This window comes from Seriola dumerili, unplaced genomic scaffold (genome assembly GCF_002260705.1).
Source record: "Seriola dumerili isolate Sdu_G_001 unplaced genomic scaffold, Sdu_1.0 BDQW01000104.1, whole genome shotgun sequence".
NCBI classification, from domain to species: domain Eukaryota; kingdom Metazoa; phylum Chordata; class Actinopteri; order Carangiformes; family Carangidae; genus Seriola; species Seriola dumerili.
The window spans coordinates 702,528-720,291 of NW_019174359.1; the positions used below are offsets into that span (position 1 = coordinate 702,528).

The window sequence follows — 17,764 nt, forward strand, 5'->3', positions numbered from 1 at the left end:
ATTTGCTAATTAGCACTAAACTCAAAGTACATTCGGGGCTGATGGGAATATCATTAGTTTTTAACAAAATTGAAAATATGACCCAATGATGACAGTAGATGAGAAGTTAAGGGCTCAACAAAGTTATTACTATTAATCCTGAGGGCAACATGCACGTGTGTAGCAACACTTTTCTCAAAACCACAATGTCAACTTCCTGGTGGCGCCTGAGGAAACGACAGGGGATCATTAAAGATTCAGACCATGAATGTCTGTACAAAATTTCATGGAAATCTATCCCACAGTTGTTGAGATATTTCAGCCTTGACCACAGTGGTGGAGTCACCGTGGCTAAAAAGTATATTCAGTGTAGACTGAGATTATCCGGAGAAGCGCTGACACTGTTTCCGGAAAGGCAAGTTGTTGCTGAAATTTTCCAGACTCCCTTCTCCTCCGCTGTGAGAGAGATATCAAGGACGGATATCTCAAACAACTGGACAGACAAAACCTCAAACACTTGAATGAATACCATTAAATGAAATTCTTTATTTAACCTAAGACACTGTATCATCTTGCATCGGTGGCAACAATGAATTGTGGATGTCTTAAGCTCCTTATCATCCACTTTTCTCTGCCTACATTTCTGACATCAGATGAAAGTTTTGCCACTGCGCTGAAGCGCGGCTGTGGTAATCATGTTTTAACACAGTACTGTATATGAAAGTGCAGACAGGAGCTTAAAGGATAATAAAGCACAAAGTAATTACCATAATAACAAATAATAAGTACAGTGATTCCTCAACTTGTGACAATGTGTTCATTTAACCGCTGAATTAGAAACAATCGCAGCACTATAATGTTCTCAAAACCCCAGATTTAAGACTCTTTTGTTTGGTATAATCTGCACTATACCATAACACCCACCCACCCACTCACCCACCGCCCCAGCGCAGCAGCTTTCCTCCGCTCCTCTTTTATTCTTTCATCCCATTGACCTGCCCTTGTGTTGCCCTGAGGCCACACTACTTATTTACTGTATAGCCACACACTCGTGCTGCCTGCATACGAGCACGCATTAACATGTACGCACACTCTCACCCATGCACACTGGCCCCAGTTCAACCTTTGAAACCTCTGGAAAAACCTTTAATGCTGCTACATACCATGAATATATGATGTTCGTAGCGCTGCAGGAGTTTTCTTTCTGAGGTGAAGTGTCTCTTTCTTCCCTTATTATGCACCATGTCTTTCAGCTGCTTTGATTTATGGTCAGTTGAGGCTACTGATAGAAGAAAATCTGGTATCTTTTCTCCCTGAATGACTGCTGAATGTCGTCCGGCCTAGAGAGAATTTCTCATGTGACTCAAAGGGACCGGATGCTTTAGGGTGCTTTCACACCTCACCTGTTTTGTTTGGCTAAACCGAACTCTGGTTTGTTTGGGGTGCTGGGAAAGCTGTCAATCAAACTCTGATGCAGACCAAACAACCAGATGGTTGAAAAGGAGGGACTCTGGTGTGGTTTGTTTGTGGTGAGATATTGACTTCAGGTTAGGGCTGGCTTCAAAGAAATCTGATTCAAAAAAAAAAAACAAGTGCATTAATGTAACTGCTTTGAGGTCCATTCACAATGTAAACATTAATATTTTTAATAATGCACCAGGTTAGAGCTACAACTTACAGCATTAGTTCTCTGAGAATCTCATTCACATCAAAGCAAAATTGGTAATGAACTAAATTATCTCTAATTGAATTGATTTGGGAAATCAGTGGCAATACCCAGCCCTAATAGTGGATCTAATGATTTTAAACTACTTTTAAAGCGGTCTGCTGATTGTGAATTGTTCAGGTAGAAATCTAAAAAGAAGTGATTTGTATAAAAAATGTATATATTTATGCATATCTTGTGGCAGTTCATCAAAAGCAGTTGAAAGTGTGTTGTGGTCTGTTGTGCTCGTGTGCTACTGTGTACTTTAAAATGTGCCTGACATGCTGATCCCACAGCAATACTCCCTAATAATGCTTATAATCAGCTGGCACTTTGTGAGCTCTTTGTGACACCAGACGACATAATAATGGACATAAGAAGCTTTAAAGTGCTGCATGACCTGCTGTGAGTCACCACAATTTGATTTTCCCACATAGTTCATGTCGCACTGATGACGGAGGATGAGGATGATCATGTGTTCGGCTCCTGGCTTGTTTGTAAAAAGCCAGTGTGAACAGAAACCAGACCAGAACTAAAATACAACAATATATCTTTTTTTTTTCTCTTGGTCTAGACCAAATGAACTGAATTACAGGTGTGAAAACACCCTGAGGGACCAAAATTCAATATTTGCTGTTGACATTTTAGATCACTGGAGGATATTCTCTAATAAAACTTCTCTGTAGCTGCAGTGGAGACATCAAAACATCATATCACTGGGCAGACAAACAACAGCTGATATATAAACAGTGTCAAAGTGTTTCATTTTCCAGCAAGTTGCTCCTTTAAGACTGTGATTGCATTTGACTTTTTCTTGTTTTCAGTGGATTGGTTATGTATTTTTGCCCCCTAACAAGACAGTGGGTGGCAAACTTGTTTTGTAAAAACAGGTGAAATCATGTTTGAAATATAATCAAAGCTGGAGGAGGGTCTGAGTGGTGCAGAGGAGCCAGCCAGAGATCCACAAAGAAACAAACCTCTCCAACTTTCCGTAAAACTCCTGATAAGCTCATGGACTTATGGGACTTAAAATCACTTTGACCCAGGTCAAACACAAAAACACTATGTTAAAAAGACATCAGAGATATTCTGCACTTGGTTCACAGACATGTATTAAGCTTGGAAATTCCAGATCAAAAGGCACTCTTTAAAGGAGGTCTATTTGCATTTGGTCTAGGGCCATGCTTAAGCAGTGACAATGAAACCAGCTCCTAGCTCGCAGAAAGCCACACCCAAATCACCAACTTTGTAGTCCCTAAACTTGACAGGCAGTAGCACCATTCAGCATTTACATTAACCTCAAAACAGGGAAAGATCTCCTCTGTGTCACATCAAAAACACATTCGCACCACACTGCATGATCAGCTGGAGCTTGTTACAGGCAGTCAGTTCGATTCACTATTCAAATACTCGGAGCTGTTGTTGTTGTTGTTTTACAGAGGTGACCTTCATTTAACAAAACTGTGTCTTTAACTTTTGGGCCACTGACGCCCCATTTAACTGAACTATAGGGGCAACCCATTAACCATGACCTCCATCTCTATTTTCACGATTACTTATGAATCATTTGGTCTAAAAAACATCAAGAGAACAGGGAAAAATACCAACCACATTATCAAAATACTGTCAAATGTTTTCTTTTGTCTAATCAACCAATCAAAGATATTTCATTTACTATGATGTTAGACCAAGAAAACAGCAAATCCTTATACTTGAGAAGCTGAAACCATTAAATAATTGACAGTTTTGCTTGAAATTTTACTTAAACGATTAATCGATTCTCAAAACAGTTGACTATTAATGTTCTGTTGACTAATCGTTGCAGAATGAAATGATGAGCATGCGTTCATCATCATTCAGTTCAGTGTTGGCGAGAAACCTACCGGACGCTGCCATTGTAGATGTTGAAGGTGAGACAGACGATGCCGAGCAGGATGCCGAGGCCGGCGAAGACGGAGACGGCCGCAAACAGCTTTTGAGACAGGAACCTGTACTCTTCGATCACCACTGTCCGATCAGCCGGAGGTCCAGCACCTGAACGGACAGGGAAAGAAATGTGATGAGTGAAAATGCTTCCGGTGCCCTCTCCCTTTTACAATGCCCAGGACACATCGCACATGTCGCTGTATTAATGGGATAAAAACTTATACAGATCACTTAGAGAGCTCCAAGTAATTGCTTTTCACAAGCGGGTGAGGACTGGACTTATATAAGCCGTCTGAGGGCCGTGTTTTTGTGGCCCCATTGGATCATGCTGTAAAGCTGTTCCCACCAATGCACTTTTATCAACCATCTCTACAATGATGGTGGGTACATTCTTAAGTCAACCTACACTGGCCAAATTACTATAAAGCAATAATGGCCTGGAGTTTTTCATATTTGGGTTTGGGTTAAGTTTTATTAAAATTAAATTAGATTCTTGTTGAGCAACAAATCAAAGGAAGGAAGCAATTAACTACTGCAAAACATTTGGTGTTTCCAGCCTTTTAAATATGAAGATTTGCTTCTTTTCTTGCCATCTGATAGTAGAAAAAATATCTTTGGGCTTTGGAGAAGACATTAGAAGGTGGCACTTGGAAACTATGATGAGCATTTTTCACAATTTTGCGAACATTTTTAAAGTATGAACAATACATCAATCGATTGAGTGGGTCAATCGATTAAGGGTCAGTCAATACTAGCCAACAGTACCTTGATGTTTCGCAGCTGCAGCTACAAAAACTACTGAACCCGGGAGCCAGGCTTGCTTTTACAGCACAGTTACACATATTCACACAGTCCTATCTACTAGCCACTGGGCAGCTTCACTGGAGCAGCTGGGGTTTAAGTGCCTTGCTCTAGGGCATCTCAATGGTGGTATTGAAGAGAGAGGCAAGTGCTGCCGTTTCATTTTCCCCCACCCAGATTCATCCTGCCACTCCTGGGATTGAACCAACAAGCTTCAAGTCACAAGCTTGCTTCTCTAGAATGACTTTAAAAGACTGAATCAATCATCTTTCTTCACAACTTGTTCACAAATGGAAAATGATAAATATAAGCAATCAGCATCTAATTATTAGAGCACCAATTACTGCAGTTAAGTGGAAACCATAACTCCTCATAACTTTTCATAATGATGGAGCCGCTGAGACGACTGAGAATGATTCATAAGAAACTGCTGCATGTAATTTCTTGCCATCACTGTTTACAGAGACGCAAGCATGCAGCTGTAGTTTGATAAACATCAGTGCTTAACCGCAGAATTACAGTTTCATTCAACACTATAAGCACCAAATAAAGTCTACTAGTTTTCTAGCTCACTTTTCATGCTCACTCTCTCTCTCTCTCATACGAGCTGCCGTCATGTCTTTTTTTAAACAAGTCAGGGAATCAGTTGAGTGTTGTTTAAACATCAGCATCACCAAAATAAATGGCCGTCAGGAACCGCCCTTTTCAACAAGGTCAGATGGAGGGCCATGAAGCTACTCATCATCATCATCATCAGTCTGAAAGGAATTCATAACAAAAAACATCATTTATGTCCAGTAGACCTGTGAAAACCCGCTATGTGCACATTTTACAAGGTTTAAAATGCACAACCAGCAGTAGCTGCCAGTGCAGTTTTTCAGCAGAGCCTGTCAGACGGTTGAATAGCTTTGACCATCTCTGTGACGGCTGGCTTTTCACTCCACCTTCATGGACCGTGGCCGTTCAGAACAACTGTAAAGCATATTTGATTTCCAACGTGGGTTGAACAACAAGTGCTTCCAACAGTTTCTGTTTGAGCATAACGCGACCTTTCGACATTCAACTGGCTGTGTCAACAGCAGTCAACAGCCTTTTATATTGTATTTCACGCTAAAGAAATCATGAGGGAACAAAACTTTAATTCATCAAGAAACATTTTTGCCCTCACAGTCATTATTCTGGCTGTTTGTTTAATGCAGTAAATAAAAATACTAATTGCATTCATGCCCTTGGATCCCAGAGTTCTTTCTCACGCCACCACCTCCATAAAACACTGATAGGGCTTCAGCACAGAGAAGTAAAATATACAACTGTCAACAGTTACCACTGATTTACACTTAAATGTCAATTTTGGTAATTCATATAATTTAGTAGGAAACTAAGTAACTTTGGTGTTAATTAAGAGTTGGAGCTTTAGGGTTTTAAAGAGTGTGTGCGTGTATACTAACTACCTAATTATTCATGCTTGTGTAGCTTTAAACCAGAAGAATTCCTCAGTGAGGAGGGTTCAAAGAGGGGCAGATGGACAGGGAGCCTCTTTATACACTCAACAGCCCTTGACTATCTGTCTGCCTAAATCTGGGACTGCCTGCAGATTTGTGTGTCTGCGTCCTGAGTAAACCAATGTGGACTGTGTATATGCTATATCCATGATAAGCATGTAGACCTACACAGTAAGCATGAGTGAATATGCTCAAGAAGGTGCATATCAGTGCAGGGGGAGCATTCACGCATGCACACACAGTATGTGTTTAGTGTGTGTATCTTTGTGTGAGAGAGAGAAATAAAGGGAGACAGGGTATGTGTGGATGTCAGAGGGGAAGCAGAGCGGGAGTGTCAGCATTGTCTATAGCTGATGTGTCAGATGTCAGTGGAAAGTGTCAGAGTGTCGCCCCCTCGAGGGTGGCAGGGTGTCAAGACGCCCATCACGCACTGTTTAGATTCTTGTCACTGCCGTCACGTAGCCGATGTGTGTCTGGTGTCATCTGACTGAGGAATGATGATATAAGGGGGTTTCTGCTTCCCAGAGATTAATTAAATATCTTAATCTTAATACCTGTTTTCCAATCATATCTGACAAAATATCAAAGTATGATGGAAAACCAGAAGGGACAAAATAGCCTGCAGTGATTTGCTATTATATCACATATATTTTTTAAGCACTTCCCGGCCATATATACCTAACAGTAAATCCTAATGATATAATTAATTAAATAAATCAAACCTGGACGCAGACAGGCGGCACAAAGTGGATGGAAAAATTAGCCAATTAAAAATCATGAATTGATGCAAGTTTTGACTTCAACACTTGCTCATTACGAGTCGGTGAGCGAGCAGCAGCGTTTGCTGCAGGCCTGAAGGTGCTGCACTATCTACAACCACAACAACCACACTTTTTATGTGCTTTGCTCCCAAAGATACAAAAACATTTTTTAACTAACATCACTGCCTGTGGTTTGCAAGAGGGAATATTTATTAATACCTCCTGAGGTTTTTTTTTGAAGAAACTGAATTTGATGCTTTTTAAGATATTTTTTGCGACGTGTAGATGTGTAAGTTTGTCCATCTGTTTAACTGACATCTGCAGCATGAGCTACATGACAGCATGCAGTCTGAACAGCACACACAACATATGTGTTGAAAAGTAGTACAAATGTGCAGTGACCCAGACATGTCACACAGATAGTGTGTTTTTCAAAGGTACAGACAGTTGAGACAAAGAAGTGCGAAGGGGCAGCCTTCTCTCTGAATATACTACACCCAATATGCAACTAAAGTCTGTTTACCAACCTTGGGAGTACTACTGCATATGTCAAAGAACTTGTATTTAGTCTTTTATGGATCCAGAGGGAGCTCTGCCAAAGTGGTGGTTGGCTCTGAAGACTACAAGTCTGAAAATAAAAAAAATAAAAAAAATGTGGGGGTGTGGAGTCACAAAGAAGAGAGCTTACCAAACCTCTGTAGCCTGCTCCTCATCTCTGCTTCAGGCTAGAGGCTCCAGGCTACATAAGCAGCTTCTAGCATTACACACCCAAATTGTCAGCGGTGGAGCTGCATTGTGGGTAATGTAGGCACCAGTCTTTGACAAAAAAGGAGAATGCATGGCATAAAAATGATAATATCTCTGGTTCAACTGCAGCGGTTTTGATTCTTTCTTGTCCATCAAGAGCCAGACAAAGTTTTAGGGGTGCAAAGCTAAATAAAGTACTCTTTAGTCTAGCTTCCATAAAGCTTTTATTGAATCTGACTAAAAATTATAGTCTAATCTTATCTTAAATCTTATTCCTATCATTCTAGCCAGTTTTATTGCATTTTAATGGTTTATTTGCAAACTTTTAATATATTTGTTTAAATATTTAAAAATGTTGTTATACACAGTTTAATGTAAAGCACTTTGAGCTACATTGTATGTATGAAAGGTGCAATACAAATAAAGTTATTATTGTTACTATTATATAATGCATAAAAGACGAATGCATGCTAAACGCTGTCTACGTGACTGAATGAACGTCCTGTATGGAATAGTAGTACACTTGCTGCTGTGTGTGTGCATACGTGTGCATGTGTGTGCACGCATGTGTCAACTGTCCATTCAGTCAATGCATTTGCACTATTTTAACCCTCCTCCGTCCTTGATCAAGGAATCAGGACAGAGTGTTGCCATGGAGACACAGCTCTATAACAGTTGCCACAGCGATTAGAAAAAGAGCTGAACTGAAGTGGTTGTTAGAGTGAAGAGAGTGAGAAAGTGAGGCATGGAGGCGCCTGGTAAACACACAGGAAAACAAGCAGAGGGGTTAAACTGAAAACCCCCATATGTACTCCACCCTGTCAGGTTGGAGCAAATCAACCCCCCCATATAAAAAAAAAAAAAACTTCCACAAACTGAGTCAGCTCCGGAGAGCAGGAAATTACTCATTTCCTCTCAACAACTAGATGTCAGATGGATGTGTCTTTATTTGGTAAACAGTAAAAAAACAAGCTTCAAGCTTGAAACAAAACTCACCTCTAACACTTTGGAGGGCGAGTCAGTTTCAACTCAGCAGGTTTTAAGTGGGCTAACGCCGAGCCTGTCACACTGCAACAAGCCAAACTAAAGAGCTGGCAGCCGACCTGGTGAAGGACATGTTGCCTACATGCATACGGGTCATACGTCCCTTGCCAGTCATGCTGACCTGGAATCTCTACCTCTTTGGGGTTCAGTTAAGCCTTGGCAACAGATCATTTCCTTAAAAGCCTAAAAAAAGGCGGCTCTCTGTGGGCCGTGGCAGCGTGCAGGATTGATTAGTGGCACACTCTGTCCAGGCACAAGTGTGTCACCTCTCCAGGGACGGATAGGCCAGTAAACAACTACAGAATTGGTCTTGGTGTCTGAGGCAAATCAACAGTAAAAGGTTTTCACAGCAAACTAGAATATGGGCAACAGGAGTCGTGTCGAGTGTCGGTTCTGGTTTGAGTGACGTGAGCTAGGTTAGCCCAGAGGCTTTCAGTCAGTGAGTCCTGGAGGGAGGAGTGTGAGGCAAAGATACTGCGAGAGGTGAGAGGGACAGGTTCATGTCAGTAAAAACAATGGCAGGTTACTGTATTGTAGTTTGGTCGGCAGTTGGAGCTGCAGCACAGGCTGTGCAGCTTATGGAGGCCATTAAGGTAAGGCAGAGCAATTAGCTTCAAATGCGCACTCCTTCTCACAGTCATAGCTCAGTCAAATCTTAACATGATACACATACTTTTAGATTGAGTCTGACGTACTCTCGGAGGATATGTATACATTATTAAACATCCATAAATCCACTTAGATATCAGGAAAAAAAGGATGTTCCTTAATTTCCAGAACTTGCCTAAGAATCATCATATTTTTAAGTTTTCTTCAGTATCAAAGTGATCCAGTGATAGCTGCCTGTGCCAATTTGCCAAAATGTAAACAAATATAGGCTACAAGAAGAAAAACATGGGCTGAAGTTGTAGCCTACAGCTAATTCACTGAGGGAGGAGGGGTCCCCACAGTGTCAGGCTTTTAAAACCCTGTGGGTTAGCCAGTCAAACTTAGCTGCTGCCCTTTTTGATTACCGCACATTTTCAATGTTTTAACACAGGTTGCACAGTGAGTGTGCAGGCGGCTCATTTTGGGGCGAGCGTCAGCATCAAAATAACCAGCTTCTCCCAAACTAGCTGTTAGAGAAAATCCCCCATGATTACATATAATTTAGACAGTGCGAAAGGCTAAATTAAGCCACACAGATGAGGTCTAATGTCAAAGCACAAAGATGTGACCCTGGTGAGTCACAGCAAGACAGACAGGACGCAAACACAGACACAGGAAGCTGGACAAAGGCAGTGTCATGAACTCCATCTTACCTATCCAAACATCATTTCCAAACCAGGAGAGGTTCTTCTGAGAGCTGTCATAGTAACCGATCTTCTTGTAACTGCCTCCTAAATGTTTGAGAAAGAAAGACACAGGGAAAAAAAGGAGATACGCTTTAATTAGTATAGCTTGTTTAATTCATTTCATCCCCCACTGTTTTGCGGGCGATCATGGTTTCAAACAATACAACAAAACTTGACAAAGCAGATAAACATCTATATTCATACTAACAGTATTTATCTATTTTTCAATCATTCCTGTGCTTTCACATTAATGGAATGTATTGGTACAGAAAGAAAAGACACACAATGAACAGATAAAAGAAATGAGGGATGAAAAGGTGCATAAAGAAGGACAAACAAAGAAGTACCAAGGGGAGAAGAAGGAGAAAAGAAAGAGGGAAAAAAGGAGCTTATGTGGCAGTCTTGACCAGGAATACTGATGAGGTCCCACAGTGACTCAAGGATTCAAGTCAGGTCGTCTCATTGTGGATGTCAAATTACCTCGACACCACAACAGGAAATATGAGACAGAATATGAGGGGAAAGGGGCAGGATTATGAAATTCTCATCCTTTAGGACGCCAAAGAGAACATAGGTAGAAAATAATCCTCAACCTTATCCTACGCGGGGAAACTCATTAAGTCACTGGTGTCAAATACGATGCCATTTCCAGAAACAGCTTAAAACGAAGGCTTGTGCCCAATTAGAGAGAAGCCTTAAGTCAACACATTTCTGCATCAGGCCCAATCACATGTGTAATTATAGGACACTGAGACCAATCGCAGTGAAGGCCCGCGAACCCCCAAAGAAAAGAGGCTTTGCTCTGAAATGAGCCGAGAGTAACAATCAATACATGATGAACACAGTCAGGTATGACTTTTTTTCATGAATGAGTGACATTTACTGTTAAGAGGGCAGTGTGGGAGCGTTTTACCTTGCAGTTGTTCGATAAGAGTCATTGCCATCCTGGAACCTTGGGCGTCAAACACCACCTGGCCCTGAAACACACACACAGGAAAAGGTCTGTTTTACTGCAAATAACAAACTCCTTGCTTAAAGAAACAGCTCAAGAGTTTGATAAATACACTTATTTGCTTTTTTGCCAAGAGTTAGATGTGAAAACTGATACGACTCTCACGTGTATATGCTAGAACAAGAGCAGTCAGACAATCAGCTGGCAGTTAGCCATACATATATATTTGGTTGAGAAGGCATACGGCAAGGCTTGACTACCAACCAGGCCAACTGCCCAGAGGCCCCCGACCTGTAAGGTCACTCCATATCATTTTGGCCTTCATAATTTGATTAATCACAAATCATGTTCCAACTTTGAACTACCACACTCAGTGCAGTTGTGCTTCTATTCTTTTATATATTTTATATGTATTTTATATGGGGTCACTTTATGTTTTTATGTCCAAATATTAAATATTATGTATCTATCAGAAATATCTATTCTATTTTGAAATTTTCATTGAACTGCTTCATCGTTGACTTTGTGGTATTAATTATATTTTTTTTCATTTTGTACAGAGATTTGAAACAAGGTTATAATTGTCTTGGATTTTTCATTAGTTTTTATTTTCATTTCGTTTTGACTTTTTGTTTTCAATTTCAGTTTAGCTTTAATTAGTTTTTAAAACAGGTTTGCTTGTTTAGTTTTTATTTTTTGAAAATGTTTAGTTTCAGTTTATTTTTTTTGTAATATGGGGGACTTGTCAGAGGCAAGATGCAAAAAGGTCTGAAAAACTATTGTGTAATAAAGACTCGGATGATTCATTTAGATGAACAAATTCAGCATTAACGGACAAAGATGAAAACTAAAGACATTTTCTCTTTAATTTTATTATATTTTAGTGAGTTTTGTAGTTATCTTTTTTTTTATAAAGCCTAGTTTTTATTTTTATTTCAATTCACCAAATGGTTCAGGTTTCATTATTTCGTTAGTTTTAGTAAACAATAATAACCTTGATTTGAAACAAGTGCGTTCACAGAGTTTGATCATTATGAAAAGTAACAGCTGGAACCGTAAGGGTCAAAAACACTGCATTCAGAAGACAACACAATACAAAAAACATTGTACGTCTGTGCTTCTTACCGAAACACCTTCAAAGGAGCTCGTGTTGAGGGCCCTGTAAATCTCGGAGGTGATGTCGTGGTTGTTATAATTGAAGTCCTCCAGACGTCGGCCCTTGGCCTTCAGCGGTGCGACAGTTTTATTGAGGGCAAGGGCCAGAGCCCACACTGCGTCGTAGGCCAGAGGAGCCTCCTGGAAACCGCCGGTCTCCTCAGGGTTCTTTCCTCCCAGACGAGACATCAAGGCGGCGAGAAACTCCTGCGACGTCTAAAAGAAACAGGACAGAGAGGATATCTAAGAGGAGTCTCTCTGAAGAAATGCAACGCTCTGAGAAAAGGTAACACTGAGTCACTATATCGGTACTACATATATATATATATATATATATATATATATACACACACACACACACACACACACACTCTCACTTAGACAGTGGTGATGAGACGCAGACAGTGAATGAGAAGCAGTCTTCATCTGGAGGAATTTTAATCCCCACATCCCCAGAATTGATCTTTGGTCTTCACTTAGATGTGTAAAATTTTTATCAGATTTTTTTTTCTGCTTCCATTGTTCACATATGCTAATGTGCCCGACTTTGAACGAAAAATTTGACCAAACTGAATGGCTTCATAGTCAGAAACACTTTTTGTAAGACTGTGACTGATAAAGGTTGGAGTGTCGAAAACTAATCTGTCTTAAAATAAATATTGCTAAACACCTTCACCTATCTTCCAGTGTGACACCACCCATGACAAAATCAAAGTGGTGGGACTGGATTAGCCACACTCTGTCCACCCACCTAAGAGGGAGACTGATGGACATTTAATCACAGCATGTGACCATTTCTAAATGCAGAGTAAGAGATATTTTTGCTTCAAGGTGCACCAGAGGGCCACAGGAGCTCTCTTGGGCAGACTAGAGGGTACTTAGACCAGCCTTGGTAGAATTAAGGGGTAATTAAGCTGACCCGGGGGGCACTTGGACCACTCAAGTGGCCCCCATGTGGACATTATGTGCTATTAGAACTGTGCTGAATGAAGGTTGTTTTTAATCCATTTGGCATTAAGACCTACTGCTGCAGTGTGACATTTATAAAAGAATAGCTTGTAAAAATACACTTGGTCGTTGTCGTTTCCTCATTCGATTTCCCCCTGCTCCCAGTCTTTATGCTAAGCTAAGCTAAGCTAATCACCTGCTGGCTGTAGCTTCCTATTTATTTACCTACAGACTTGAGTGGCACTGATCTTCTCATCTCTCTTTTGGCAGTTTTTGACAAAACTTTAGTGAATTAGAGAAACTAGGGCATTCTGTTTACAATTCATATCAAGGAGAAATATTGTTTTCTTATTGGCTCTGATGTAGATTATTATTTTCTTTTACTTTTTCTTTCTAACTGACAATTGATATATGTATAATACATGCCCAGTGGCCCACTGTGAATTACGAGATTAAATCATTAAAAATGTAGGATTAGGACATCTTGTTCCAGAGGAAATCTCCCCTGCTTTGTTCAAAACTTTGATGTGATTTTCAACTTTGTACCAAAGTTTTGTTAAGTGTACAATCAAGCTGTTTAGAAATAAAATAAAGCGCCAATAAAATTGATCTCTCACTGAAAGCAGAGATGAATGTATGACGGGACATTATTCAAACAAATCATCAAGGTGTCCCAGTGGATTCCCTAAGACCAATTAGACCTACACACCTCCGGCCCAGCTATGTCAAATTCAGCTCATTGAAATTCCACCTTGGCATTTGGCATTTAAATCTGCCAGTACCTACTGAAAACTAGCTGACAATGTGCTATTGCAGACCCTGCAGTATTGGCACACTAGCTTCATCTGAGACCTCTATCTAAAAGAAATATGCCAATTTCAAACTTGGAAATTGAATTTGAATAGATTGGCTATGAGCAGGAGTTGTGGCTGTAATTCTTATCACCCGTTGAGCAGCACGTCAACAGCTAAATCAGCAGGTCGTGGCAGGTGCTGTATGAATATAAACAACAGCTGCTGATGAAGTGCGAGAGAGGAAGGGGGGTGGGGGGTGGATGGGGGATTGGGTGGGGGGTGAGGAAATGGTGAAAGAGAAGGGAGGAGAGAGATGGGTAAACAAGAAGAGTGAAAGGATGATCCACAACAGACCAGCAGAGTCAGAGAAGGTCGAACAATGGGAGAGACGGAGAGAGGAAGAGACGGTTTAAGCGGATTAGAGAAGGTGAACGGAGGAGAGCGACGGGCGAAAGAGAAGCAGTAAAACGACTCGTACCTGAGAAGCTAGACAACGGTCAGACACAATATAAAAGGAAGACATTCAAAAACTGTGTGACACCGCTAATTCAAACGACTCATTGACAGCATTCCCCCATGAAGGAATAATTCTATCCTCTATCAGAGGTTGAAGAAACATAATATCACTGAAGGTCATACACAGTTCACTGAAGCTATGACATTATTGCTCTGAACACTCACAGTCTGGGTTTTTCCTGGAAAAAACTCTAGCCCCTTTTATACAGAGATCCCACTATATTGCCATTAAGAAGACCCCTCATTATGCCACAGCTAAACTAATGTGTGTGATTTTAGATAGCATGCTGGAATCGGAGGCAGGACATGAAATACAAGAGCAGCGGCAGATAAGAAAAGCTAAAAAAAAAAAAAAAAACTACAAAACTAAAAACTGAAAGTAATTTTTACAGTATGTTTTCATTTCTGCCAAAAATGATTAATTTGATTATTAAAGAAATGCTAATGTGAATTCAGACAGAATGTGAAGTGGATTTTAGATGCAGCACAATCACATACAAATTCAGTGGAAAAACAGGATTTATGCAAATAAGCTCAGGGCGACGCAGATTGACACACACACACACACACACACACACACACACACACACACACACACACACACACACACACACACACACACACACACAAAGTTTCAATACGGACAAAAAGAATGTAAATCTGCCTCAAACGTGCAGTGTAAAGATGAGAGGGTGACCCACACAACCACATACACATAGCTGGTGCGTATGTTGCTAACTAGCTTACAGGTAACTTTAATGTCTGGTCACTTGGTACATGGGCTGTTTGTAGTGAATCAACACAGTCTTGATGGGAATGTCTTTAGTTTTTTAGGCATTGGGTCATAAACTTAAGTATTAGGCAAATATACATCTTCTCCTGATGATGGCGCTACATGGAACGTGTTAAAGGAGCACCAAAGTTCTTACAGTATTGATCCTGAGGGGAACACACGAATGTTGTTACCAAATGCCAAGATTAAACATCCAATAGTTGTTGAGATATTTCAATTAAAAACAAAAACGTGTACCTCTTGGTGGCGATAAAGGAAAAGTCAGGAATCAGGAAAGTTGGAGAGACTTTCCCTTACATGACTCTGGTACATAATCAGCATCGCATTTGCACTTTATTCCCATTTTTCTTTGCACCTTTTAGGTGCATGGAGACATAAAATACATGTGGTAATTGGTGTAAACCAAGCTGCTCCTTTTCTGAGTATCTGAGTATTTTTCAATCAAAATCAGTTAATGGATTTTACTGATATGTTTAAGGGTTGTGCTATTTCCTCTTTCTGTCATTTCTTATTTGTAACTACTTTTTCCCCACGCATTTGGACCTTGGGAAATACAAGTGAGCTCAATTTCTCATATGTACTCGCATGTCAAAGCACAGGTGTGCTCTATTTGATGTCGTTAGAAGCTCATTAAGCAGTTGCATTAGACCTAAGAGCCTCAAGGATTTTTACATTGTGATGTGAGTTTCACTCATTTCACTCCATATGACATAAATGTGACTTATTATTTGTAAATTACACACTATAAGCTGTCGTTTCAAGCTGGTCGTGTTGCACTTCCTTGTCACTAATTAACACACTTGCACATGCTTTTCTTAAATGTGAAATATATAATGTTTGGCTGTGAATTACCTGTTTGTGTCTATTTTTTAATGTGTATAAACTGTATATATTTATTTTTGTGCAGACATCTCTCTTGAAAAAGGATTTAATCAATGTTAATAATAATAAAACAGTGTTTTTCGTGTTCCCACCATGTTGGAGACGCCACGGACAGTCTCAGGATTCAGCATGACGATCTCAGTGGTCACGTGTCCCTCCACGGCCTCGGTCATGTTCTCCACTGTACAGTTAATAGCTGGGTCTTTGATCTTGAACCAGTTGTCTGCGTACCAGCCGATGAGGAACCACACATACTTCTTCCCGTAGAGCTTCTCCTTGAACACCTGCAGCAGGGAGGGAGGGAGGGAGGGAGCAGGGATGAAGGGAGGGAGAGAATGATAAATAAGCATGAGGAGAATTATTCCCAGAGATGTGTTGAGTATGCTATATCACTGCCAAACAAGGAAATTCATTCAGACATTCAAACAGCTCATTACAGAGCTCAATTTCTGCTAATACCCAGTCAGGTTAAGTCTACAGGGATCAATCGAGCGGGAGAAAGTACTAACCTCACAAAAAACCTTCCTGGCTTCAGTCTCATAAAAGAGCCCCACAATGATCCTTGCATCCTGGCGCTGCGTCAAAACATGAAAACAAAACAAAACATTGCTTAGTTACATCTGCAGCAGCAATATAACTTCACAATGGCACAGCTTGATGTGGCAGCGCAGCACTCCAGAGTTCCTGCTGCTTCTCAGGACGGGACATACTGCTGTTCAGGAGCTGCTAATTAGCATGGCGCATTAATTTCCTCTATGAAATCACCTCTCTGCTAATGGTATCATGTGCAGCTGTGAGCCGGAGGAAGAGGAGAGGGGGAGAGAGGGAAAGACGACCAGCAGCTGAGGTGAATTTTTAATCAAAGCACCTTGAGGTTCTTGACAGCGACAGCCGGGTCGGTGAGGAAACTCTGGCGAACACTGATCTCGATGCCTGCCTCCTTCGTCCTCTGCTCCAGATCGTCCAGAGTCTGCAAGATGAAAGGGAAGGACAGACAGAGAGAGGGGAGGGGGAGGTTAGAGAGGCAGCTGGACAGAGACAGAGAGAGGTGACAGGTTGAGATTACAGAAAAAGACAAAAAAAAAAAAAAAAAGCAACAAAGTCCAAAGGGGAGAAAAAAAGACAAATGAAAAAATCAAAAGTGTATATTAGAAACATCAAGAGTTTGATGGACAGAGTGGGGATGTATGATAAACAAGAAAGGAAGCATGGGAGTGAATAGATTTTTACACAAAGAGCTTGACTGAAAAGAAGAAGAGAAGAATGTGAGAAGGGAGAGGAAAGAATGTGAGAGCGGGATCATTAACCTCCATTACAGGAACCAACCCAAGTGTCATGGTATCGACCGCTGTGCCTGGGAGAGATGTATTGCTTGATCAATATTTCTCACAACCAATATTCCAACAAATTACTTCAAAAATCCTCCATCAATCGCCAGGAGAGATTACCTGAAGGTGCATCGCATAGCCTGAGAACACAACTGCTCTCATAAACAAACATACGGAGGCAGGCAGACAGGCGACACCACACCCACACTTTAGCAAAAAATGATAGGACATGGCGCGAGTGAGGGAGGTGAAAGAAAAGGAAGAAGAAGAAAGAGTTGGAGATAAAAACAAAAGGCGTAAAGTTGAGATGAAGGAGATTAAAGGTACTGACTGAGGTAAAGACTTCGGTGGTCTGCTGGATGGTGGCGATGCGAGTCCACTTCCACTTCTGGAAGAGCTGCACCCTGGTGGGGTTGTGGAGGGTGGCTGACGGGTGTGTCCGGAAGAAGGTGGGGAAACGCTGACGGTTGGATAAAGCCGGTGAGCTGGAGCCATAGGACAGCTGAGAAACAGGACAAAGAAGAGCAAAACAGTGACTAAGGCAGAAAGGAGCAAAGGATACAGAAGTTTAAGGGGTGGGGGTGGGTTATACTTCTG

The 17,764-nt window shown here is 40.9% G+C and overlaps 1 protein-coding gene across 3 annotated transcripts in view; it reads right to left on the reverse strand.

Moving 5' to 3' along the window:
* Positions 1-17,764, reverse strand: part of LOC111222634 (gamma-aminobutyric acid type B receptor subunit 1-like) — a 68,958-nt gene that overhangs the window by 18,496 nt on the left and 32,698 nt on the right. For all 3 annotated transcript variants that reach the window (XM_022746428.1, XM_022746429.1, XM_022746430.1), the window contains 8 exons: positions 17,499-17,669; positions 16,708-16,809; positions 16,349-16,414; positions 15,932-16,123; positions 11,877-12,122; positions 10,713-10,776; positions 9,767-9,844; positions 3,568-3,718 (listed from right to left, as the gene is read on the reverse strand). In XM_022746428.1, the coding sequence (XP_022602149.1) occupies positions 3,568-3,718; positions 9,767-9,844; positions 10,713-10,776; positions 11,877-12,122; positions 15,932-16,123; positions 16,349-16,414; positions 16,708-16,809; positions 17,499-17,669 (1,070 nt within the window). The remainder of the gene's footprint in view (positions 1-3,567; positions 3,719-9,766; positions 9,845-10,712; positions 10,777-11,876; positions 12,123-15,931; positions 16,124-16,348; positions 16,415-16,707; positions 16,810-17,498; positions 17,670-17,764) is intronic.